This window comes from Sphaerodactylus townsendi, linkage group LG17, assembly GCF_021028975.2.
Source record: "Sphaerodactylus townsendi isolate TG3544 linkage group LG17, MPM_Stown_v2.3, whole genome shotgun sequence".
In the NCBI taxonomy this organism is placed as follows: Eukaryota; Metazoa; Chordata; class Lepidosauria; order Squamata; family Sphaerodactylidae; genus Sphaerodactylus; species Sphaerodactylus townsendi.
Window position 1 is genome coordinate 14,012,412 of NC_059441.1, and position 25,373 is coordinate 14,037,784.

The 25,373-nt window shown below is 47.4% G+C and overlaps 1 protein-coding gene across 1 annotated transcript in view; it reads right to left on the reverse strand.

The window, feature by feature from the left end:
- The window catches only part of TBC1D21 (TBC1 domain family member 21), a 49,634-nt gene extending 26,816 nt beyond the window's left edge, over positions 1-22,818 (reverse strand). Inside the window, exons 1-3 of the mRNA XM_048519741.1 lie at positions 22,759-22,818; positions 5,069-5,293; positions 2,803-2,910 (exon numbers count right to left, since the gene is read on the reverse strand). Of these exons, the coding sequence (XP_048375698.1) occupies positions 2,803-2,910; positions 5,069-5,293; positions 22,759-22,818 (393 nt within the window). The remainder of the gene's footprint in view (positions 1-2,802; positions 2,911-5,068; positions 5,294-22,758) is intronic.
- Positions 22,819-25,373: the final 2,555 nt, after the last annotated feature.

Below are 25,373 nucleotides of genomic sequence, written 5' to 3' on the forward strand. Positions count from 1 at the left end.
TCTTCTTCTTCTTCTTCTTCTTCTTCTTCTTCTTCTTCTTCTTCTTCTTCTTCTGTTTGCTGCCCTGACCTGCGTGGCTCCGGCTAGCTTAATCTCAAAAGCTAAGCAAGGACAGCCCTGGTTAGTACTGAGCTGGGAGACCCCCAAAGAAGTCCAGGGTTGCAACACAGCGGCCGCCAAGGGCCGACCATCTTTTGCTTGGAAACCCTACAAGGTCATCATAAGTGGGTTGCGACTTCACAGCTGTTTCCACTACTGCCCACTAATTTCCCTAGACTTCACTGTCAAATGTATTAACTGTACCCCTCAAGGAAGTGTGGGGAAGCATTTCCTCGCAGCAGCTACCGAGTTCTCCATCTGTTTCCTTCAGTTCGGCGAGAAACGTTTCCCCACTTTCCTTGGAAACTGCGGCAAAAGCCCCGACATGCCCAGGGAAACCTGCCGGGTTGTTTTTTTTTTGAGTGAGCTGTGAAAACATTCGCTCCCTTCCCCAGCTGTACAGACTGTAATAAATGTTAGTCTTGCCCTTGATAAATTTAACTTGTGCAGCAACCCTAACAGAGCCCATTTATCCTCCGTGTAATTTCAGGGGGGAAGCTGTCGAGCTATTCATATTTGCATCTTTTGCAACGATTATCTGAGCCGCTGCATCTGTCTTTGGGACTTGGAGAGCATCGTTTCCAGCATTTTCACTTGTTGCTCTGGTTCTTCGAAGAAATGGTTTGATGGCTTGTGTTTGCTTGCTCTAACTTAATTATCCTCTAGTGCTTTTTTTTTAATTGCTTGAGGTTAAAGTGTACTGACTCTTCCATCATCTTCTATAAAGTGCCTCACCCCAGTTTGGAAAAGAAGAAGAAGAAGAAGAAGAAGAAGAAGAAGAAGAAGAAGAAGAAGAAGAAGAAGAAGAAGAAGAAGAAGAAGAAGAAGGCGGCAACGGCGGCGGCGGCGACGGCAGCGAGCGGCGGCGACGACGGCGGCAGCAGCGGCGACGGCGGCGGCGGCGGCGGCAGCGACGGAGGCGGAGGCGGGAGCGAAGAAGGCGAGGAGGCGGAGAGGCGGAGGCGAGGCGGAGGCGAGGCGGAGACGGAGACGGAGACGGAGACGGAGACGAGTTTGGATTTATACCCTACCTTTCTCTTCTGTATGGAGACTCGAGGCAACTTACAAAATCCTTCCAGCGTGGTGTAGTGGTTAAGAGCAAATGGATTCTAATCTGGAGAACCAGTTTGATTCCCCACTCCTCAACCTGAGTGGCTGAGGCTTATCTGTTGAACCAGATGTGTTTCCACGCTCCTACATCCCTGCTGGGGGACCTTGGGCTAGCCAAAGTTCTCTTAGATCTCTCTCAGCCCCACCTATCTCACCAGGTGTCTGTTGTGGGGAGAGGAAAGGAAAGGAGCATGTAAGCCACCTTGAGTCTCCTTACAGGAGAGAAAGATGACGTATAAATCTAAACCCTTCGTCTTCTTTCCCAGAAGTACTGCCTTTTATTTATTTTATTTATCTTATTGGCTACCCTTTCCCTTGTGCCCGCCCATTTCCGGCGACTCGTGTTTCCAGCAAATCCAGTTTCCCAATCTGGATCTAGCAAATTTACCCAAATCTCCTGCTGGCGGCGGGATTCTCTCATTCCAACCCAGTATGTTTTCCAAAAATCTCAGTGCCCAGTAAATATGCCAGTCCAGAGACCGATTTGTTGACCCTTTCCACACCCATGGGTACAGCCCCCTTGTAGAGATGCCTCTTTCTAAAGTCGATAAAAGGTTCCAAATCACCATGGCAACCTCACCTTGTGCAGGTGATGTGCGAAGTGATAAGTTCGGGGAAGAAAAACCACATCTCTGAGTGGCGCTCCGAGCCATGCCATATTGGGAAGGAGATATGGAGTCAGGTTGGTCTGGCCATGAAAATAACCTTGACAGATTCAGGGAAACCCAGAATTTCCCATTCCCATTCGAAGACTAATAAAATAACAGCCTCTATGATATCAGTACATCTAGGAAATGGCATCTGAGATATATAGAACCCAGAAAATGGTCTCGGATGCCCGAAAACTACATTTCCAGCTCTCTTTGCCCCTGAGAATCTGCAGTCACAGCGTTCAGGATACTGTGAATGATGGTTTCCACATTTAAGAGTGGGGGGAAAGAAAATTAAACTCTTTTTGGCTGTTTGGGGAAAGAACTTGGTCAGCCAAGCTAAACACTGAACCAAATTAAGGGAAGCTCATAAATCGGTAAAGATTGTCTTAAACCAGGTTTGGAGAAGATGGAAGCCAAGCAGAGGAGGAAGAGGAGGAAGAGGAAGAGGAGGAGGAGGAGGAGGAGTTTTGATTTATACCCCACCTTTCTCCCCTGTAAGGAGACTCAAGATGGCTTAAAAGCTCCTTTCCCTTCCTCTCCCCACAACAAACACCTTGTGAGGCAGGTGGGGCTGAGAGAGTTCAGAGAGAACTGCGACTAGCACCCAAGGTCACCCAGCAGGAACGTAGACGTGTGGAAACACATCTGGTTCACCAGATAAGCCTCTGCCACTCAGGTGGAGGAGTGGGGAATCAAACCTGGAGAAACCTGGAAAAAAGGCTAAATAGAAGATAACATTATATGAACACGTCTGGAAGAGTTTAGCAGTAATGGAACCACACCGAAGCAGAACATCTGGGTGGTTTGACCTCAGCTTAAAAATGCCTTGATTACAGATGAGGGAGCACCCAGAATTTAAAAAATGCATGATTAAAACTACCCAGAATTAAACACGCACATACCTGCTAAATCCCTGCCCCTACCCACAACACTGACTTACCCTCTCCAGGATTTGGGATGAAATAAACTTTTGGGATTTCCGAATGTGGCCGCTTTCATCGAAGTAACTTTCCCACTCAGACTGGTCGATGGGTAACTTCTTCATGCTCTGTAAATGGAGGCACAGTTTTTCAGTTAAGTAGATCTGCAATCTGGAAACTAACGCTGGAAGAAGAAGAAGAAGAAGAAGAAGAAGAGGAGGAGGAGGAGGAGGAGGAGGAGGAGGAGGAGGAGTTTGGATTTATATCCCCCCTTTCTCTCCTGCAGGAGACTCAAAGGGGCTTACAATCTCCTTGCCCTTCCCCCCTCACAACAAACACCCTGTGAGGTAGGTGGGGCTGAGAGAGCTCCAAGAAGCTGTGGCTCGCCCAAGGTCACCCAGCTGGCATGTGTGGGAGTGCACAGGCTAATCTGAATTCCCCAGATAAGCCTCCACAGCTTAGGCGGCAGAGCTAGGAATCAAACCTCGTTCATCCAGATTAGATACACGAGCTCTTAACCTCCTACGCAACTGCTGCTCCTGTTGGGTAACGTTGCGCCAGTCACAGTTCTCTCCGAACTCTCTCAGCTCCACCTACCTCACAAGGTGCCTGTTGTGGGGAGAGGAAGGGGAAGGAGTTTGTAAGCCCTGTAGAGTCTCCTTACAACAAAGAAAGGTGGGGTATGAATCCAAACTCCTCCTCCTCTTCCTCCTTCTCTGAGTCAAGGGACTTCTCCCAATTGGTACAGCATCTCAGCACAGTGCCTCCAACTGGGGACGAACGAAAGGAACCGAAACATGCAGAAAACGACGCACGCTTGCCGCAAATAAAATCAGAAAGGACAGACAAAACTGCAGCAAGTCCTGCTGAGTCTGCTCCGTTGGAACAATTAGCTGCACAGTTGCAAACTCTGCAGACACATTTGAACGAGGTGACTCGGAGGTATCCCAGGGGAGAGCCGCTGTTTCTCATCTTTGAGTCCACTTCTTGAAGCTCCCTGGATATTGTTATTGTAGAAAGGAAGACGGGGTTACTGCAGGTAATCACCTGCATTTAATGCAATGCCCTCCCAGCAGGCTTTGACTGGCTTTCTGTTCCACACGAATGGTTTTTTCGACCCCAAAAAACCCTTCTGCCATGAAATTGAATCCCATTCTTTCTTTCTTTCTTTCTTTCTTTCTTTCTTTCTTTCTTTCTTTCTTTCTTTCTTTCTTTCTTTCTTTCTTTCTTTCTTTCTTTCTTTCTTTCTTTCTTTCTTTCTTTCTTTCTTTCTTTCTTTCTTTCTTTCTTTCTTTCTACCCCATTCCGTGGGCTGCAGACCTTTTGTGATTCTAATGAGACTTGCTTCAATGGCCCCTCTAACTGATCGCATTGGTTTTATCCTCTCCCCGCCCCACCACCACACGCAAGCTGCTCCTGTTTGTAACTAATTATGCATCCCATCCCTCCTGGCAAGGAGTCTTTTAGAAGGGTAACCCCCAAGCCAGGTTTAAAAAGTCATTTTGGAAAAGCTCCCCCCTCCCCCATATAAAAATTATGCCAAACCAAAAAAAAATTGTCCTGGCAAGGAGCAGCAGTGGCTTAGTGGTTAACAGCAGGTGCATTCTGATCTGGAGGAACCGGGTTTGATTCCCCGCTCTGCCACTTGACCTGTGGAGGCTTATCTGGTGAACCAGATTAGCCTGTGCACTCCAACACATGCCAGCTGGGTGACCTTGGGCTTGTCACAGTTTTTCGGAGCTCTCTCAGCCCCACCCACCTCACAGGGTGTTTGTTGTGAGGGGGAAAGGGCAAGGAGATTGTAAGCCCCTTTGAGTCTCCTGCAGGAGAGAAAGGGGGGATATAAATCCAAACTACTACTACTACTACTACTACTACTACTACTACTACTACTACTACTACTACTACTACTACTACTACTACTACTACTCTACTTCTTCTTCTTCTTCTTCAGGCTTAGTACTGTTAAACTGACTGTCAGTCTCTCCACGGTCTTGGGTTGGGGGTCTTTCCAGTAAACCAGGGGTGTCAAACTCACGGCCCTCCCAATGTTCATGAACTACAATTGCCATCAGTCCCTCCCAACATGAGCATTGGCTATACTGGCAAGGGCTGATGGGAATTGTAGTTCGTGAACATCTGGAGGACCGCGAGTTTGACACCTGTGCTGTCAACAACTCCTTCGCTGTATTAACTGGCAGTGCTGGGATTTGAACCTTCTATAGGCAAGGCCGAGGCCTTACCAACTGAGTCGCAGGAGTAAAACAGTAACAGTGGGGCGCTCACCAGTAAAGAGGAGAACGAGGCTCTGAGACCTGAAACGTCCTCTTGTGATGACATCGGGCTCCCCCGCCTTTGTCTGTCTGTCACTTTGATCATTGTTTTGGGGAAAACGGTCGTTTCAAATGGGTACTGATAGAGACTGAACGATCTCGGCTCCCCGAACTCTTCGAAGGTTCTCTTCTCCCCTTCTTCTCCAGTGAACTCGGTGGAGATGGGATGGATTGTTTCCTTCAGAACAGAGATGGGTTACCGTAGGGCTGTAATGGTCACAAAGGCACGAGTCCAGTCCAGTGGCCAACATTCCATCCTTGTATTCATCGGTGCCAAAAGCTCTACTCTATCTTCTGTTTGAGGAATCTACTTATTAGTGGCACACCCAGCGTTGGTTCGAAAATCAAGGAAACCTCTTCTCTTTGGGTTGACAGTCTGAGAGGAAGACACAATTGCCCTAAAAACCTGCCGTCAATAATTCAAAACGAGCCTCGCCCACAAACAAAACGCACCCCTTATTAAAACATTTCTATGCCATCTATCCGCCCACGCAGTCCCCGCGGATAACCGGAAACCCTTGATAGAATTAGATAAAAGAGGAAATATACATAAATTGATTGGTGGTTTTGAAGGTTAAGGATTGTTAAATTAAGATCCAATAGAGAAAAACGAGGCTGTTTATTGCTAGTGATGCTAAAGGCTTAATTTTATCTCGATGCTTAATGGCCAAGTGCTGACAGTGTAGGATTTAAGGGTTAATGGTCGGTATAGAAGAAGATGGAAGTCTCTGTGAAATAAGTACTTTGTAATTTGGTGATTTTTCTGCCTTAGTGTATGTTTTTGACTTTGGTTTTGAAGTACACATTTAAAAACATTGAAGAAAAAAAATCTCTACTCGCTGGGTAGCTTTGGACCAATCACTCTCTTGCAGCCTCACCTACCTTACAGGGGGGTTGTGAGGACAAAAGAGGGGAAGAAATGAAGCTTGGTGAAGAAAGAGTGGGCTTAGAAATGGCAAGGTAGCACCTGCGGAGGAGGAGGAGGAGGAGGAGGAGGAGGAGGAGGAGGAGGAGGAGGAGGAGTTTGGATTTATATTCCCCCTTTAATATGGAACGTTCTAAAAGAGTTTGTTCATGTGATATGACTACGGTTGAAACACTTGACCATTCTTTGTTTCTATGCCCTAAATACAATAAGATACGCATGAAATACATGAATTCAATTTTCTTGCAATGTTCTCAGTGGCATGAGTGTTATAAGATACCCAATCTCCTGAACAGCTCTGATGTGCTCTTTTGTGAAACTGTTGCAAATTTTATACTGGAAATTAGTGATTTTAACTGTTTTTCTTAACCTTGTTTTGTTTTAAAAATTTGTCCTGTTTTATATGCCAATAAAGGCTTGTGGTGTTGTTGATATTTCCCCTTTATCTCTTGTAAGCAGACTCAAAGAGGCTTACAATCTCCTTTCCCTCCCCCCACAACAAACACTCTGTGAGGTGGGTGGGGCTGCGAGAGCTCTGAAGAACTGTGACTAGCCCAACGTCCCCCAGGTAGCGTGTGTTGGAGTGCACAAACTAATCTGGTTCACCAGATAAGCCTCCGCAGCTCAAGTGGCAGAGCGGGGACTCAAACCCAGTTCTCCAGATTAGAGTGCGCCAGCTTTTAACCACTACGCCACGAAGCCTTCTTTGACTTCATTGATGAAGTTATGTGGATTTCCAGCTGTCAAGAAAGAGGGAAATTCCCCTGACAAAACAGCAGAAATGAGTTGTAAATGGATTGGAAGGGGTGAAATGGAGAGGAAAAAGGGGGGAGAGCGGAGAGCCGGAGACCCATGCAAGCTTGGAGGACAGCTAATGGAGATGGGAAAGTCGGTTAATTACCTGCCGTGAAACTGATCCACTTCAAAATGAATTTTTAATGGAAAAATAATGCACTTTCCTGGCAACTTCCATTAAAAAATAGCAACGCAGGAGAGATGGCACGACCCTCGTTCGCGATGGCTGGCACCACGCCTGTTGGGCTGCAGAGAAGAAGGGCAAACTACTTGCTAGTTGAGCTGCTGAGGAAAAGGGCATCTGTCGATGGGGTGGTAAACTCCCAGCCGCAAGCTGCTGAGGTGTCTGCTGCCTTTGGCGGCGTTGAAGGGGATCTGGACCAATTCCTGGAGGAGAGCTCCCTGGATAGCTGCTACAGCTAATTAGAGCACCCATGTTGAAAGGCAGTGTGTCTGTACACAATCTACTGGGGGGCAAGCATCAATGTCTTTGGCCTCTGTGATCCTGCGGTGGGCTGTTTGTGCCATCAAGTTGGCCACCGGGGAGGGGGGGGGGGAAGATTCATGGTCTAAATTAGGGATCCTCAAGGCGATGCCCGTGCAAGGGAGGGGAGTGAGAGGTGGCATGCAAGGGAGGGAAGGGGAGGGGAGGGAGGGGTGGCATGCAAGTAGGGGAGGGAGGGGAAGGAGGGAGGGGAGGCATGCAAGGGAGGGGAGGGAGGGGTGGCATGCAAGGGAGGGGAGGGAGGGGTGGCATGCATGTAGGGGAGGGAGGGGAAGGAGGGAGGGGAGGCATGCAAGGGAGGGGAGGAAGGGGTGGCATGCAAGGGAGGGAGGGAGGGGTGGCATGCAAGTAGGGGAAGGAGGGGAAGAAGGGAGGGGAGGCATGCAAGGGAGGGGGAGGAAGGGGTGGCATGCAAGGGAGGGGAGGGAGGGGTGGCATGCAAGTAGGGGAAGGAGGGGAAGAAGGGAGGGGAGGCATGCAAGGGAGGGGGAGGAAGGGGTGGCATGCAAGGGAGGGGGAGGGAGGGGTGGCATGCAAGGGAGGGGAGGGGAGGGGAGGGGAGGGAGGGGTGGCATGCATGTAGGGGAGGGAGGGGAAGGAGGGGGAGGGAGCACTTGCAAGGGAGGAGGGGGAGGAAAGAGGGGGTGGCATGCTGGGGAGGGAGGGAGGGGTGCTTGCAGAGGTGGGGGAGGGAGGGGAAGAAGGGAGGGAGGGCAATACAAAGGGGAGGGAGGAAGGGGGGTGCATGTCTAAAGGGAAGGGAGGGAGGGTGGCATGCAAAGGAGGGAGGGGAGGGAGGGCTGAAATTAGAGGGAGGGGAAGGAGGGAGGGGAGGCATGCAAGGGAGGGGAGGAAGGGGTGGCATGCAAGGGAGGGGAGGGAGGGGTGTCATGCAAAGGAGGGAGGGAGGGGTGGCATTCAAGTAGGGGAAGGAGGGGAAGGAGGGAGGGGAGGCATGTAAGGGAGGGGAAGGGAGGGGAGGGAGGGGTGGCATGCAAAGGAGGGAGGGAGGGGTGGCATTCAAGTAGGGGAGGGAGGGGAGGCATGCAAGGGAGGGGAGGGAGGGGTGTCATGCAAAGGAGGGAGGGAGGGGTGGCATGCAAGTAGGGGAGGGAGGGTAATGAGGGGGAGGAGGCATGCAAGGGGGAGGGAGGGGAGAGAGGGGTGGCATGCAAGTTAGGGGAGGGGCCATGTCCAGATGTCAGGCCCCCTTCCCCTCCGTTGCATGCCACCTCTCACTCCCTGGCCTTCCTTGCATGTCACCCCTCCTTCCCTTCCTTCTCCCTCCGCTAGGGTGGGTGGGTTATGTCCAGATGCTGGGCCCTTTCCCTCCCCTCCCTTGCTTGCCACCCCTCCCTCTCTCCCCTCCCTCCTTCCTTCTTCCCTTGCCTGCCACAAAATGGCTGCCAGAAAATGGCTCCTGCTGACCCTCTTCCTGGTGCACGCCAAGCATTTTTAGAAAGTAGGTGGGACAGGTGTGGCGTTTGCCCAACAAGGCTTCTGATTGGTAGCTGGAAATTTGACTGGCTGCACAGATTTTTAAAAACGTTGCCATGGCAGCAACTGCGACCGTTGGACAAGGAGCTTCTATGACTGAAGGTGAGGTGTGGCAGCCATTTTGTGGCCACCCCCACCACACCGAGCCGGAATTCCAAAGCGGGCTGCAGGCTCCAAAAACCCAGGGGCCCCTGGTCTTGCCGAAGCCTTCCTCCAGCCCAGCAGAGCTCTTCGTACGTTTCCCATAACTCTGCTGTTAACAAAATAGGCTTCCTCCATTATCATGTATTATATATGTGCGCGCCGTCTCAGGGGACGCTTCAGGCATCTCATGGAGTGAGCTGAAGCAAAACAGAATTCTTAACAAGGAACACGTGAGGCTTTCGGTTCTGTGGAGGGAATGCCGAGTCCTTCGGCTAAGGAGCCTCCAGGTTTCTCTTGGTTCATCCGTGGATCGCGTGAGTGGCATTTAGGATCACATTCATAGGGAGAAATACCCACTCGCTGTATACTCTACAACTGTATACTCTACATCGAAGAGATAGAAAAAGTGCAGAGAAGGGCAACGAGGATGATTGAGGGACTGGAACTCCTTCCTTACGAGGAGAGGCTGCAGCGTTTGGGGCTCTTTAGTTTGGAGAGATGTCTGAGGGGGGATATGATTGAAGTCTATAAAATTATGCATGGGGTAGAAAACGTCTACAGAGAGAATTTTTTCTCTCTTTCTCACAATACTAGAACCAGGGGGCATCCATTGAAAATGCTGGGGGGAAGAATTAGGACTAATATGAGGAAACATTTTTTTCATGCAACGTGTGATTGGTGTTTGGAATATGCTGCCACAGGAGGTGGTGATGGCCACTAACCTGGATAGCTTTAAAAAGGGCTTGGACAGATTGATGGAGGAGAAGTCAATCTATGGCTCCCAATCTTGATCCTCCTCTATCCGAGATTGCAAATGCCTTAGCAGACCAAGTTCTCAGGAGCAGCAGCAGCCGCAGAAGGCCATTGCTTTCACCTCCTGCAGGTGAGCTCCCAAAGGCACCTGGTGGGCCACTGCGAGTAGCAGAGAGCTGGACTAGATGGACTCTGGTCTGATCCAGCAGGCTAATTCTTATGTTCTTAACTACACATCACAGAATCATAGAGTTGGAAGAGACTACCAGGGATGTCCAGTCCAACCCCATGCTGGAGAACACAATCAAAACACTCCCGTCAGTTGGCTATCCAGCCTCTGTTTAAAACCCCCAAAGAAGGAGACTCCGCCACACTCTGATGGCAGCATATTCCACTGTCAAACAGCCTTACTGTCAGGAAGTTCTTCCTAACATTTAGGTGAATTCTCTTTTCCTGTACCTTGAACCTATTATTCCTTGTCCTAGTCTCTGGAGCAGCAGAAAACAAGCTTGCTCCATCTTCAACGTAACATCCCTTCAAATATTTAAACATGGCTATCATGTCACCCCCTAACCTTGTCTTTACCAGACTAAACATCCCCAGCTACCTAAGTCTCAACTCATAGGGCATGGATTCCATTTTGGTCTCCCTCCTCTGGATACAGTCCAGCCTGTCAGTTTTAATAAACAGTGGTGGCGGTGCTGGCAGGGGCTGATGGGAGTTGTAGTCCATGGCCATTCTGGCAGGGGCTGATGGGAGTTGTAGTCCATGGCCATTCTGGCAGGGGCTGATGGGAGTTGTAGTCCATGGCCATGCTGGCAGGGGCTGATGGGAATTGTAGTCCATGGCCATGCTGGCAGGGGCTGATGGGAGTTGTAGTCCATGTCCATGCTGGCAGGGGCTGATGGGAATTGTAGTCCATGGCCACGCTGGCAGGGGCTGATGGGAATTGTAGTCCATGGCCACGCTGGCAGGGGCTGATGGGAATTGTAGTCCATGGCCATGCTGGCAGGGGCTGATGGGAATTGTAGTCCATGAACATCTGGAGTGCCAAAGGTTCGCCACCACAGTCCTAGTATTTTATTTTGTATTTTCAACATTGTGTATTCCCTATATTGATTATTTCTTAATATGACCATTGGGGACTATGTATCATTGCTGTGTTTGTTCCCTCATCTTGGATCGTAATAAAAATTGAACTGAATACTAGATCCCACAACAGTTACAATAAGATGCCGATGTAACGTTGGTCTCTAAAACCATCCCCGTTATTCTGCTTTGAGAATCCTGCCCGAATGTCCGAATATTCAAACAACCCCAAATGCCCGAATATTCAGACAGCAACTGAGCATTCCCTACAATATTTAATATCAGTGTTTCACACCACATGATCTCTGATCTCAGTAACTGGCAGTGGGCAGTGGGTGTTTAGCAGTGCTCAGTGGCTGAAACGCAATGGCATTTAGTGCTTGGCAGTATGTGTGTGTCATGGTTGTGTTTGATTGTTGAGGCTCAGTGGAACTGACAGCAGCTGACAGCATATGAGACTTCATATTTAACGCCTGCCATAATCAGGAAAGACCGACAACTCTCAAGTGCCTGATTCCAGCATGCAGAGAGTAACATTTCACTTCTTTAAAAAAAGAGGAGCATTAAAAAAACATGGACAGACAGGAGGAGGAGGAGGAGGAGGAGGAGGAGGAGTCAAAATTTACTGCTGGAACAAATGTTTATTTCAAACCCTTCCTTTCATTACATATTGATTGTATTATGATCATATTTGGGTGGGAAGTCATATTGATGATGGCACCAAGATACTTTTTCTGCAGTGTTTTACTGATGGTCCCATGGGTAGTGTCAGTGGTACAACAAACAAAATCTTGATGCAAACGGATGGTACCATCACCGTAAGATATTGTGTCCATAAATCATGGCACTCTGCACAACAATGCTTGACCTATAATATTGTTAATAACAGTGAAAAAAGGCATATTGTATTGAGATTCTTTTTCTACTCTGTTTTACTGACAGGCATGTGGGTAAGTTCAGTGGCTGCCAGAAAATGGCTACCTAGGAGGTGGACCCAGCGACAAAATGGCTGCCAGAAAATGGCTACCTAGGAGATGGACCCAGCTACAAAATGGCTGCCAGAAAATGGCTTCCTAGGAGGTGAACCCAACTACAAAATGGCTGCCAGAAAATGGCTACCTAGGAGATGGACCCAGCTACAAAATGGCTGCCAGAAAATGGCTACCTAGGAGGTGGACCCAGCGACAAAATGGCTGCCAGAAAATGGCTACCTAGGAGATGGACCCAGCTACAAAATGGCTGCCAGAAAATGGCTACCTAGGAGGTGGATCAGTGAGGATCCTGTGGCTGCAAAAGAACCGTTTTAAACAAATGAACAGCCAATCAAAGTTCCAGTGGCCAACCGGAAGTCTTACTGGGCACCAGTGCCACCTGGCATCATTTATTTTCCAACAAAACACTTGAAGGACATCGATTTGGAGGAAATCTTTACAATTTAAAAAATCAAGTTTTTGTGCAAGGAAAGTCACTTTCCCACTGCCAACAACATGGACAGTATCGGATTTGACTTTCGCCATGCGGGTGAAGAGGAGGGATCCTTTCCGTCGCAGGCAACCTGTTCTCAAAGCCAACGTCTTCATAATAACTCTTTTAGAATTTCTGACAACCTCGTTCATCTTTTATGGATGGAGGGCTGTGAGTGTTCCCTCTCTGGTCCTATTTCCCCCCCCCCCCTTACCTTTTTTAAAAAAACGGCTACATCAAAAAGATCTATGAAAGGCTCAGTTCTCAGCCGACAAGCCATCTATTTAAAGTTTACATACCCGGCAACTCTCTGGAAGATGTATTAATGGGAAATTGCTGGAGGAACCGCGGCCCCTGGCTTTTCACGGAAGGCGCTGTGCAAACATGTCCGCATCAAAGTTTAATGCTCCCCTGTTAACAAAATATAATGTTCTCTCATCATTCTTTTTCCATCCCGGTTTAAACGCTTGAGAGAATTGGCTAGCTACTGAGAGACGGCAAGCGGCTGACACCAGAGGTGACAGTCGGGTGGGCGGTGGGGAGCCGTAAACATCACGGGTGGCTCTACCAGACTCTGGTGGTGCCAGGTAGCCTCGGCTGTCAGCGCACAGCTTTCTGACAAAAACCGAGGCGCCCCGAATCTTGCTGCACGGTGGTTTGCCGGGGAACATATCTCAAGCGACAGCTGCGATCGCTCACGAGCAGCCCCTCAGATCTCTCGGCCTCAGGCGCAACAGTGAACAGGTTTGCGGCTACGAGGTAAAGGCCCAATTTTATTCCCTTCTGCCCTGCGGGCATCATTTGTCGAAGTGGAACGTATGGTGAGAGAAGGGAGCCAATCACCGCAGCCTTGGCCGATGACACGGTCAGGGCCTGATCCTTAGGTGTACCAGGGATCGAGTTATATTTTATCCAGTGGGTCTCACCCCCAAGGAATGTGTTCTTATGTCTGCACATTTAGTGTTGCCAACTCCAGAGTAGGGTGGGGTTTGAGTAAAAGAAAACCTAAGTAGCATACAATCTGTTCTCCAAAGCAACCATGTTTAGATCTTTGAAGGGATGTCATGTTGGTGAGGAAGCAAGCTTGTTTCCTGCGGCTCCAGAGACTAGGACAGTGGTGGTGAACCTATGGCACAGGTGCCAGAGGTGGCACTCAATGCCCTTTCTGTGGGCACGTGTGCACAGAGTTCACCGTGTGAGTGGGGGGTGGAAAATCACCCCCCCCACACACACACATATAGGCTAGCCTGGGCACGATTCTTTACCTTGGAGGAAGCTCAGTTGCTGGCAATGGGTCTTGCTTCTGAGTAAACCCTCCTAGAGTCGTGATTCACCCATTCGAAGGATTGTACGGTTGCTTCGCCAAACTTACTCCTGAGTAACATTCACCTCAGAGCCAACTGTTTTTTCCAAACCAAAACCTCAGTATTCAGGTTAAATTGCCGTGCTGGCACTTTGCGATAAACAAGTGAGTTTCGGGTTGCAATTTGGGCACTCGGCCTCGAAAAGGTTCGCCATCACTGGACTAGGACCAGGAGTCATGGGTTCAAGGGGAAGGAGAAGAGATTCCACCTAAACATCAGGTAAAAACTTCCTGACAGTAAGGGACAGTGGAATGCGCTACCACGGAGGGGGGGGGGTGACTCCTTTTTTGAAGGTTTTTAAAGAAAGGCTGGATGGCCATCTGTCAGGAGTGCTTTGATTGTGTCTTCCTGCATTGCAGGGGGTTGGACTTGATGGCCCTTGGGGCTCTCTTCCAGCACTATGATTCTATGATTCCACAATCTCTGAAGTCTGTGAATCAGTTGTAATTCCAGGAGTATCCAGGTCTTTCCTGGAGATTGGCAACTCTTTATATACTGATGAAACAGCCATCACTATGCCCTTTTGTCTGCGCCTGGTATCCTGTCTATACTTGAAGACCTTCCTCCAGGAGCAGCAGTGGCGTAGGAGGTTAAGAGCTCGTGTATCTAATCTGGAGGAACCGGGTTTGATTCCCCGCTCTGCCACCTGAGCTGTGGAGGCTTATCTGAGGAATTCAGATTAGCCTGTGCACTCCCACACATGCCAGCTGGGTGACCTTGGGCTAGTCACAGATTCTCGGAGCTCTCTCAGCCCCACCTACCTCACAGGGTGTTTGTTGTGAGGGGGGAAGGGCAAGGAGATTGTCAGCCCCTTTGAGTCTCCTATAGGAGAGAAAGGGGGGATATTAATCCAAACTCCTCCTCCTCCTCCTCCTCCTCCTCCTCCTCCTCCTCCTCCTCTTCTTCTTCTTCTTCTTCTTCTTCTTCTTCTTCTTCTTCTTCTTCTTCTTCTTCTTCTTCTTCTTCTTCTTCTTCTTCTTCTTCTTCTTCTTCTTCTTCTTCTTCTTCTTCTTCTTCCTCCAATACCCTTTTCCCTGGAATAGCAATTATAGCAGCTTTGGAAACAGAGACGACGAATAGACCTTCTCAGCATCCCCCTGATGTGTCAGAATGAAGCTACACTTTCTTGCAAAGTGCAAGCAGGCGGCTGAGAGTCCTTAAAACCCAAGCCTGATTTGCAAGCATCTGAGTAGCCCCAGCAGAAAGATACTGCACTCGCATGAATAGATAATAAGGAAGCTGAAGGGCCTTCATCCAGGAACGGAAACAGATAAACTTTGCCTCGCCGGCAAGGTTATACGGGAAGTGTTCTTGTGAGATTAGGCGTGGGGAGAATCACAAGGCATATTTCATCTTGCAGTAAGCCACACACCATTTGCTGATCCCCTGTGAGCCAAGGATGTCCCTACAGCCAGTCTGACTGGCCGCAATGTCACGGAATGTTCACAAACATTACAACTGCCCGAGGGGGGAAAGGCAGTGGATGGAAAGAACAGCTGAATTCCACATTGATTCAAATGCTGGTGTTTAGAAGTCCGAGGCCCCTTCCGCACATGCAGAATAAGGCACCTTCAACCCACTTTCGATGCACCTTGAAGCTGCATGGCTTAGCAAAATCCACTTGCAAACAATTGCAAACGTGGGTTGAAAGTGCATTGTTCTGCATGTGCGGAAGGGGTCAAAGCGATCCTTGGTTCCTGTCCGTTACTGTGGAGCTGCCAATCCAGAGTTTTATCTTTAATTGAATTAATTGCCAACATAAGATCTATACATACTTCCTTCATCCCAGTATAGGGAGCACCAGTGGCGTAGGAGGTTAAGAGCTCGTGTCTCTAATCTGGAGGAACCGGGTTTGATTCCCAGCTCTGCTGCCTGAGCTGTGGAGGCTTATCTGGGGAATTCAGATTAGCCTGTGCACTCCCACACACGCCAGCTGGGTGACCTTGGGCTAGTCACAGCTTCTCGGAGCTCTCTCATCCCCACCTACCTCACAGGGTGTTTGTTGTGAGGGGGGAAGGGCAAGGAGATTGTCAGCCCCTTTGAGTCTCCTGCAGGAGAGAAAGAGGGGATATAAATCCAAACTCTTCTTCTTCTTCTTCTTCTTCTTCTTCTCTGAAGAATATGCCACTCACCTCCCCTAATCAATAACCCAAAAGATTTTAAAGAAATCTGAGGCTTTTCTGCTGGGAAAACATGAACATTAGAAAGAAACCATAGAACTTTGTATGACAGCGGTAGCAAGAATATTATATTTGCAGAAGTAGAGAACTCCAGCTATTCCTACAATTGAAGTGTGGTGGGGGAAGGTACTGGAGCTGGCCGAAACGGCCAAGAGAACTTTACTACTTAAAAGAAAGAACTTAATTAATTTCATGGACAATTAGAAAATCCTTGATAGAATATCTAGATAAAACAGAAAATAAACCTTTCCTGCCATAGCAGCAGCAGCAGCAACCTTTATTAGGCATATAAAATAGTCTGATACATTGCCAAAAAAGTTGGGATGTACAGAACAAAAATGTAATCGAGACGAAGACAGAAGAACTGTATCTAACGTTTGACATTACTTACAGAGTCGCACCACTTATAAGAGAAATTTTGCAATTTTTTCCCCAAGAACACGACATCTGAGTTATTTAACAGGACTCCCCTGGCAAAACTGTCAGAGTCTCTTATAGATTTATCTAAGACCAGACAAGGAGAGAAATTTCTGGTACCCACATATCTCCGACAGTCGTGTATAATATGGGCTAGAGTCTCTTGATTCTTACAATGTGGACAGACCCGATCCTGCAGAAAATAAACTGAGAACTGGTGATTTTGGAAGGTTAAGGATTGTTAATAGGAGCAGCAGTGGCGTAGGAGGTTAAGAGCTCGTGTATCTAATCTGGAGGAACCGGGTTTGATTCCCAGCTCTGCCGCCTGAGCTGTGGAGGCTTATCTGGGGAATTCAGATTAGCCTGTGCACTCCCACACATGCCAGCTGGGTGACATTGGGCTAGTCACAGCTTCTCAGAGCTCTCTCAGCCCCACCTACCTCACAGGGTGTTTGTTGTGAGGGGGGAAGGGCAAGGAGATTGGAAGCGCCTTTGAGTCTCCTGCAGGAGAGAAAGGGGGGATATAAATCCAAACTCCTCCTCCTCCTCCTCCTCCTCTTCTTCTTCAATTAAGATTTCCCCCCCCCCCCCGTTAACATCTGTGGATCCTGCCGTCCCTCCCCTCTTTTAGGGGATTGGTTAGTAGGTCGCCTCTTGTATTATTTATTGTATTTGATATTAACACGCTGCTTTTAATGGGGTTTTAATGATTTAAAGATTATAGAGCCATTTACTATGATTTATTTAACTATTTGAGATTTATTGATTTTTTTTTGTGCTCTATTTGTATATTCATGTTCACCGCCCTGAGCCCTTCGGGGGAGGGCGGTATATAGATAGATCAGGGGTAGGGAACCTGCGGCTCTCCAGATGTTCAGGAACTACAATTCCCATCAGCCTCTGTCAGCATGGCCAATTGGCCATGCTGGTAGAACTGATGGGAGGTAGTTCCTGAATTTATCTGGAAAGCCTAGGATCCCTGAATAGATAGATAGATAGATAGATAGATAGATAGATAGATAGATAGATAGATAGATAGATAGATAGATAGATAGATAGATAGATAGATAGATAGATAGATAGATAGATAGATAGATAGATAGATAGATAGATAGATAGATAGATAGATAGATAGAGGAAAGTGATTTTTAAAAAATTAACTAAAGATTTAAATTGATTTCGACACCTAATGTAGTGATGAAAATGTAGGGTTTAAGGGTTAATATTCAATGTGAAAGACACTAGAAGACCCTATGAAATAAACACTTTACAATGTGGTGGATTTCTGTATGTTTTGGATTATTTTTATTTTGAAGCACAAATTAAAAAGTTGCCAACATGGGTGAAGTTGTCGTAAACACAGAAGAAAATGCCCCTCGCCCTCCCCAGTCAAGGTGCGGGCAAATGCCGGTCCCTCTCTAGAGGTCACATAGCTGTATTTTATGCTAACAAGGATAGCATGTTTGCTGATAAACACTCCCAAGGCATCAGTTGTTGGAGTTCTGCTAAACCCTCCAGCCTACACCTTTTCTTTGGCCCTCGAACAGCGTGTTTAGTGCATTTCCTGATAATGTGCGAACTGGGCAGTGACGAGCTTGAGAGAGAATATGAAAGATTAATGGAGCTTTGTCCCCAAAGACTGAAAACGAGGCTGTTCCAGAATTTTAACTTTCCCACTTTCCCCGGTGCTGATCTGGCATGTTAAATCTTTGAAAAGCTCGCTTTGATGTGTGGCACGGAGTCGGGATAGCTTTGCGGGAGAGTCAAAAAAACAAAAGGTTACTGAAGTTTGATCTCTTGGGGTTCTCTGCCAGGGACGGGGTGGTCTCTGCGATCCAACGCAGCTGAGAACCAACAGCCATGAAAGACACCACATAGACCAGTGATGGCGAACCTTTTCGAGACCGAGTGCCCAAATTGCAACCCAAAACCCACTTATTTATCGCAAAGTGCCCACACGGCAATTTAACCTGAATACTGAGGTTTTAGTTTAGAAAAAATGGGTGGTTCCAAGGCGTGCGTTATTCAGGAGTAAGCGTGGTAGTAGTCGGTGGCTTTGCTTTGAAGCAACCGTACAACTTTTCCAATGGGTGAATCACGACCCTCAGAGGGTTTACTCAGAAGCAAGCCCCATTGCCAGCATCCGAGCTTATTCCCAGGTAAAGGATCGCGCTTTAGTTCTTCGCATGAAAATCAGTGGGGTTTAACAGCGCTTAACAGGGTTACCTACACTGCTTCCACAAAACTAGGTCTTAGGTTTAATGCTAATAATCAAGCCCAGCAGCCCAGGTTAGCCTAGATCATGTGTGTGTGTGTGTGGGGGGGCACTCTGTGCGTGCCCACAGAGAGGGCTCTGATTGCCACCTCTGGCACCCGTGCCATAGGTTCGCCACCACTGACATAGACAGAAGAGGGCCCGCTATTTCTATTGAGTTGTGACAACTGTCAGAGTTGTGTAGCCAGTGCTGAATTTACCTGTATGCTTGGCAGGCTGAAGTCGAGGGTCTCAAAATCTTGGGGGGCCTTCAGCCAAGGTGTATAATATTTTTGACACTGTCATAGGCCTCTCTTACACATGCTGTCATAATGCACTATAGGCTCTAAACCATAGGTGTCAAACTCACAGCCCTCCAGATGTTATGGACTACAGTTCCCATCATCCCCTGCCAGCATGCTGCTGGCAGGGGATGATGTGAACTGTAGTCCATAACATCTGGAGGGGCGTGAGTTTGACACCTGTGCTCTAAGCAGTGATTTTTCTTGCCCTCCATTTTAGAATAATCATTACTGTACTTCACAAGATTTAGACCCTTTAGGAAAGGGATTGTGAATTGCGGGATTTTAAACACCCGGTGTCGTCCTCAGCTTCACTCGGCTTTGTTTAAAACACTCTTATTGTCTTCTGCTAATCACGAGAGTGGGGGATTGGAAGAGACCTCTCAAGTGAAATAGCCTTGCGCCTCTCTTCATCTAAGGCCCCTTCCGCACATGCAGAATAATGCACTTTCAATCCACTTTCAGTGCACTTTGCTGCTGAATTAACACTGTGCGGAAGAGCAAAACCCACTTGCAAACGATTGTGAAAGTGGATCGAAAGTGCATTATTCTGTATGTGCGGAAGGGGCCTCAGTCAGTGTCTTTTGAGTCTGGCGGGACTTTTGGGATTCAGACACAGTATGGTGAGCACAGCCACAACTCCCCCCCCCCCCGGAGTGCGACCAATTACAAAATGGTTTCCATAGGGGGAGGAGCAAACTACAAAATGTCAGGGGGTGTGGTTATGCCTAACTTTGACATAAGTCGGCCGAGACTTTGATGGCAAATTTGTGCTGGAGAAAGGAGCTGTCCAGGGTACTGAAGCCACAGACACCCTTCAATGAAGTGCCTTGCTGGATCCCACAGAGCGCTTCCCCCAGTCCGTCGTCCTGTGCCTAATCTTGGAGACTCAACCAACAGCAGACATGCACGGCCTTCCCCCCAATGTAGCCTCCTAGCACCGGTATTCAGACTTTTGCTGTGGAGCCTCCCTGTAGTTACCATGGCTAGCAGCCCTTGATAGAATATGTTTGGAGAAGGCATTCCACAGTTGGGGGTGCCACCACAAAAGAGACCCTTACGCTTTAACATCTGAGGGGCAGAGCTTAGTAGGAATATAAGAATAGCCTTGTGGGATCTGACCAGTTCCATGTAGCCCTGTATTCTGTTTAATAAAGCTTCCCCTAGAGGGCCAAAAAAGCAGACTACAGAGACCAAGCTTTTCCCTAGATGTTGCCTGGATTTCAGAGGTTGACTGCCTTTGAACATGGAGGTTCCTTTTAGTCACTATGGCTAGTAGCTCCGTGAATCTGTCCAATGCCCTTGGAAAGCCATCTATGCTAGTCGGTATCACCATGTACCATGTATCACTGGTTGGCCAATACCATGTACCATTTAGCACCATGTATCACCGGTTGTCCAATACCACGTACCATTTAGCACCATGTATCACCGGTTGTCCAATACTGCATTACCATTTAGCACCATGTATCACCCGGTTTGTCCAATACCACGTACCATTTAGCACCATGTATCTCCGGTTGTCCAATACCATGTACCATTTAGCACCATGTATCACCGGTTGTCCAATACCATGTTCCACTTAGCACCATGTATCACCGGTTGTCCAATACCATGTACCATTTAGCACCACTTGGAGACCCATGTACCATTTAGCACCATGTATCACCGGTTGTCCAATACCATGTACCATTTAGTACCATGTATCACCGGTTGTCCAATACCATGTACCATTTAGCACCAATACCACGTACCATTTAGCACCATGTATCACCGGTTGTCCAATACCATGTACCATTTAGTACCATGTATCACCGGTTGTCCAATACCATGTACCATTTAGCACCACTTGGAGACCCATGTACCATTTAGCACCATGTATCACCAGTTGTCCAATACCATGTACCATTTAGTACCATGTATCACCGGTTGTCCAATACCACGTAACATTTAGCACCAAAGCGCATCACGGTTTGTCAATACCATGTACCATTTAGCACCATGTATCACCCGGTTGTCCAATACCATGTTCCTTAGCACCATGTATCACGGTTGTCAATACCACGTTCCGTTGGCGCACCATGTATCACCGGTTGTCCAATACCGCGTTACCATTTAGCACCATGTATCTCGGTTGTCCAATACCGCGTTACCGTTAACATGTATCCGGTTGTCCAATACCGCATTGCGAACAGCACCATGTATCACCCGGTTGTCAATACCGCATTACCGTTAGCACCATGTATCACCGGTTGTCCAATACCACGTACCATTTAGCACCATGTATCACCGGTTGTCCAATACCACGTACCATTTAGCACCATGTATCACCGGTTGTCCAATACCATGTACCATTTAGCACCATGTATCACCGGTTGTCCAATACCATGTACCATTTAGCACCACTTGGAGACCCATGTACCATTTAGCACCATGTATCACCGGTTGTCCAATACCATGTACCATTTAGCACCATGTATCACCGGTTGTCCAATACCATGTACCATTTAGCACCACTTGGAAACCCATGTACCATTTAGCACCATGTATCACCGGTTGTCCAATACCATGTACCATTTAGTACCATGTATCACCGGTTGTCCAATACCACGTAACATTTAGCACCATGTATCACCGGTTGTCCAATACCATGTACCATTTAGCACCATGTATCACCGGTTGTCCAATACCATGTTCCACTTAGCACCATGTATCACCGGTTGTCCAATACCACGTACCATTTAGCACCATGTATCGCCGGTTGTCCAATACCATGTACCATTTAGCACCATGTATCACCGGTTGTCCAATACCATGTACCAGCTGCTTCATGTATCCTGGTTAGCCAATACCATGGCACAATTTAGCACCATGTATGTCACGGTTGTCAATTACCATGTACCATTTTAGCACTTTATGTATCACCGGTTTATTCAATACCGTATTGTACCATTTAGCACCATGTATCACCGGTTATCCAATACCATGTACCATTTAGCACCATGTATCACCGGTTGTCCAATACCATTTAGCACCATGTATCACCGGTTGGCCAATACCATTTAGCGCCATGTATCACCGGTTGTCCAATACCATGTACCATTTAGCACCATGTATCACCGGTTGTCCAATACCATGTACCATTTAGCACCATGTATCACCGGTTGTCCAATACCATGTACCATTTAGCACCATGTATCACCGGTTGTCCAATACCATGTACCATTTAGCACCATGTATCACCGGTTGTCCAATACCATGTACCATTTAGCATCCTTAGTATCACCGGTTGTCCAATACCATGTACCATTTAGCACCCGTGTATCACCGGGTTGTAATCAATACCGATGTACCGATTTAGCTTACCGATGTATCAGCGGGTTGTCAATCACCAGTCGCACTCATTTAGCAACCATGTATCACGGTTGGTCCAATACCATGTACCATTTAGCGCAACCAATGTAATCACCCGGTTGGCCAATACCATTGTACCAGTTGGCGCCGTATTGTCGCGGGTTTGATGGTATAAATTGTTATGGAACGGCGCTATGTATCACCCGGTTTGTCAGTACCGTATTGCCGTTTTAGCGCCGTAATCGCGGTTATCAGTAAAGTACCAGTTTGGCCATGTATCCGCGGTTGGTCAGTACCAAAGTATTGCCATTTGGCGCCGTAATCGCGGTTGATACCGTGTTACCAGTTTAACCGTAATCGCGGGTTTGATCGGTGCCGTATTGCCATTTGGCGCTAATGTGTAATCGCGGGTTGTCAATGCACCATGTGCCAGGCAACGTAATATCGCGGTTATTGATATAAATGTACAGTTGGCACCATGTTAATCACCCGGGTTGTCAGTTACCATTATTGCCGATTGGCACTATGTTATCCTGCGGACGTCAATGCCGTTACCATTTTAACCATTATTATTAAGCCGGTTGTCCAATGCCGTAATACCGTTGGCACCGTATTATTATCGCGGGTTTGATGATACCACCGTGTGCCGTTTAACGCCATGTGTCGCGGTTGTCGGTGCCATGCCATTTGGCACTATGTATCACCCGGTTGATGATACCGTAACCATTTTAACCATTATCGCGGTTATCAATTACCAAATGTTATGAATTTAAGCGCCGTAATCGCGGTTTGGTCGATACCATGTACCATTTAGCACCATGTATCACCCGGTTGGCCAATGTCATGTACCGCCATTTAGCGCACCATGTATCACCGGTTATCAATACCATGTGCCATTTGGCACTATGTATCACCGGTTGTCAATGTACGTAGCGCCATTTAGCACCATGTCTTATCACCGGTTAGTCAATACCGTGTACCATTTAGCGCCATGTATCGCAGGTTGTCCAGTTACCATGTGCATTTAGCACTATGTATCACCGGTTTAATTCAATGCACCGTATGTGCCATTTAACCATGTATCGCGGTTGGTAATATTATGTACAATTTAGCACCAAAATATCACCGGTTGTCCAAGTGCCAATGTACCGGTACAGCACTATGTATCGCGGTTGTCAATTACCAGCGTGCCGATTTAGCACCATGTATGCGCGGTTGTCAATATGTAATGCCATTTAGCACCGTACATCACCCGGTTCAGTCCGATACCATGTACAGTTAGCTTTCACCATGTATCACCGGTTGGTCCAATTACCATATTATTGCCATTTAGCACTATGTATCACCGGTTGTCAATGCCATGTATCATTTAGCACCATGTATCACCCGGTTATCAATGCCATGTATGATTTAGCACCATGTATCACGCGGTTGTCCAATAGCCATGTACCATTTAGCTTCATGTATCACCGGTTGGTCAATACCATGTACCATTTAGCACCATGTATCACCGGTTGTCCAGTACCATGTACCATTTAGCACTATGTATCACCGGTTGTCCAATACGTATGTACCATTTTAGCACCATGTATCACCGGTTGGCTATTCCACCATGTACAGATTGGCACCATGTATCACGGTTGTCAATTGCATATGCAGTAGCACTATCTTATCACCGGTTGTCCAATCACCACGTTACCATTTAGCACCATTAATAATAAGCCCGGTTGGTCCAATGCCATGTACCATTTAGCACCATGTATCACCCGGTTGGTAATACCATGTACCATTTAGCACCATGTATCACCCGGTTGGTATTACCATGGCACAATTTAGCACCATGTATCACGGTTGTCCAAGTACCATGTACCATTTAGCACTATGTATCACCGGTTTATTATTACCATGTACCATTTAGCGCCATGTATCACGGTTATCAATACCATGTACCATTTAGCACCATGTATCACCCGGTTGTCCAATGCCATTGCTTTCCTTCTTGTCACGGTTAGTATTACCATTTAAATATGTCACCGGTTGTCCAATACCATGTACCGATTTAGCACCATGTATCACCGGTTGTCAATACCATGTACCATTTAGCACCATGTATCACGGTTGTCCAATACCATGTACCATTTTAGCACATATCGGTTGTCAATACCGTAACATTTAGCACCATGTATCACGGTTGATAATGCTTCATGTACCATTTAGCACCATGTATCGGTTGTCAATACCATGTTCCATAGCACCATGCTTATCACGGTTGTCCAATCACCACATGTACCATTTAGCACCATGTATTAAGCGGTTGTCAATACCATGTACCATTTAGCACCATGCATGCCCGGTTGTCCAATACCATGTACCATTTAGCACCATGTATCACCCGGTTAGCCAATGCATGTACAATTTAGCACCATGTATCGCGGTTGTCCAATTTACCACCATGTACCATTTAGCACTTTTTATGTATCACCCGGTTGTCCAATACCATGTACCATTTAGCACGCCATGTATCACCGGTTATCAATACCATGCCATTTAGCACCATGTATCACCGGTTGTCCAATACCATTTAGCACCATGTATCACCGGTTGGCCAATACCATTTAGCGCCATGTATCACCGGTTGTCCAATACCATGTACCATTTAGCACCATGTATCACCGGTTGTCCAATACCATGTACCATTTAGCACCATGTATCACCGGTTGTCCAATACCATCTACCATTTAGCACCAGGTATCACCGGTTGTCCAATACCATGTACCATTTAGCACCATGTATCACCGGTTGTCCAATACCATGTACCATTTAGCACCATGTATCACCGATTGTCCAATACCATGTACCATTTAGCACCGTGTATCACCGGTTGTCCAATACAATGTACCATTTAGCACCATGTATCACCGGTTGTCCAATACCATGTACCATTTAGCACCGTGTATCACCGGTTGTCCATTGCAGCCCACTCATTTCTCACTTCTACAATTTCATTTCCTCAAGCTTTGCCTTTACAATGTCACAGATTACCCCGACAACCTTCAAGGTTTGAAATTCTACTCTGGCGCGTTTAGTTAAACAAGCATAGGAGAGACACGAACACTCCAGTTACATCTAGACATTTCTACACGGGACCTGTGCTTTTAATGGAGGTCACCTTTTCACCTTTGGGCCAGAGAGAGTTCTGTCTGTGCTACTATGGT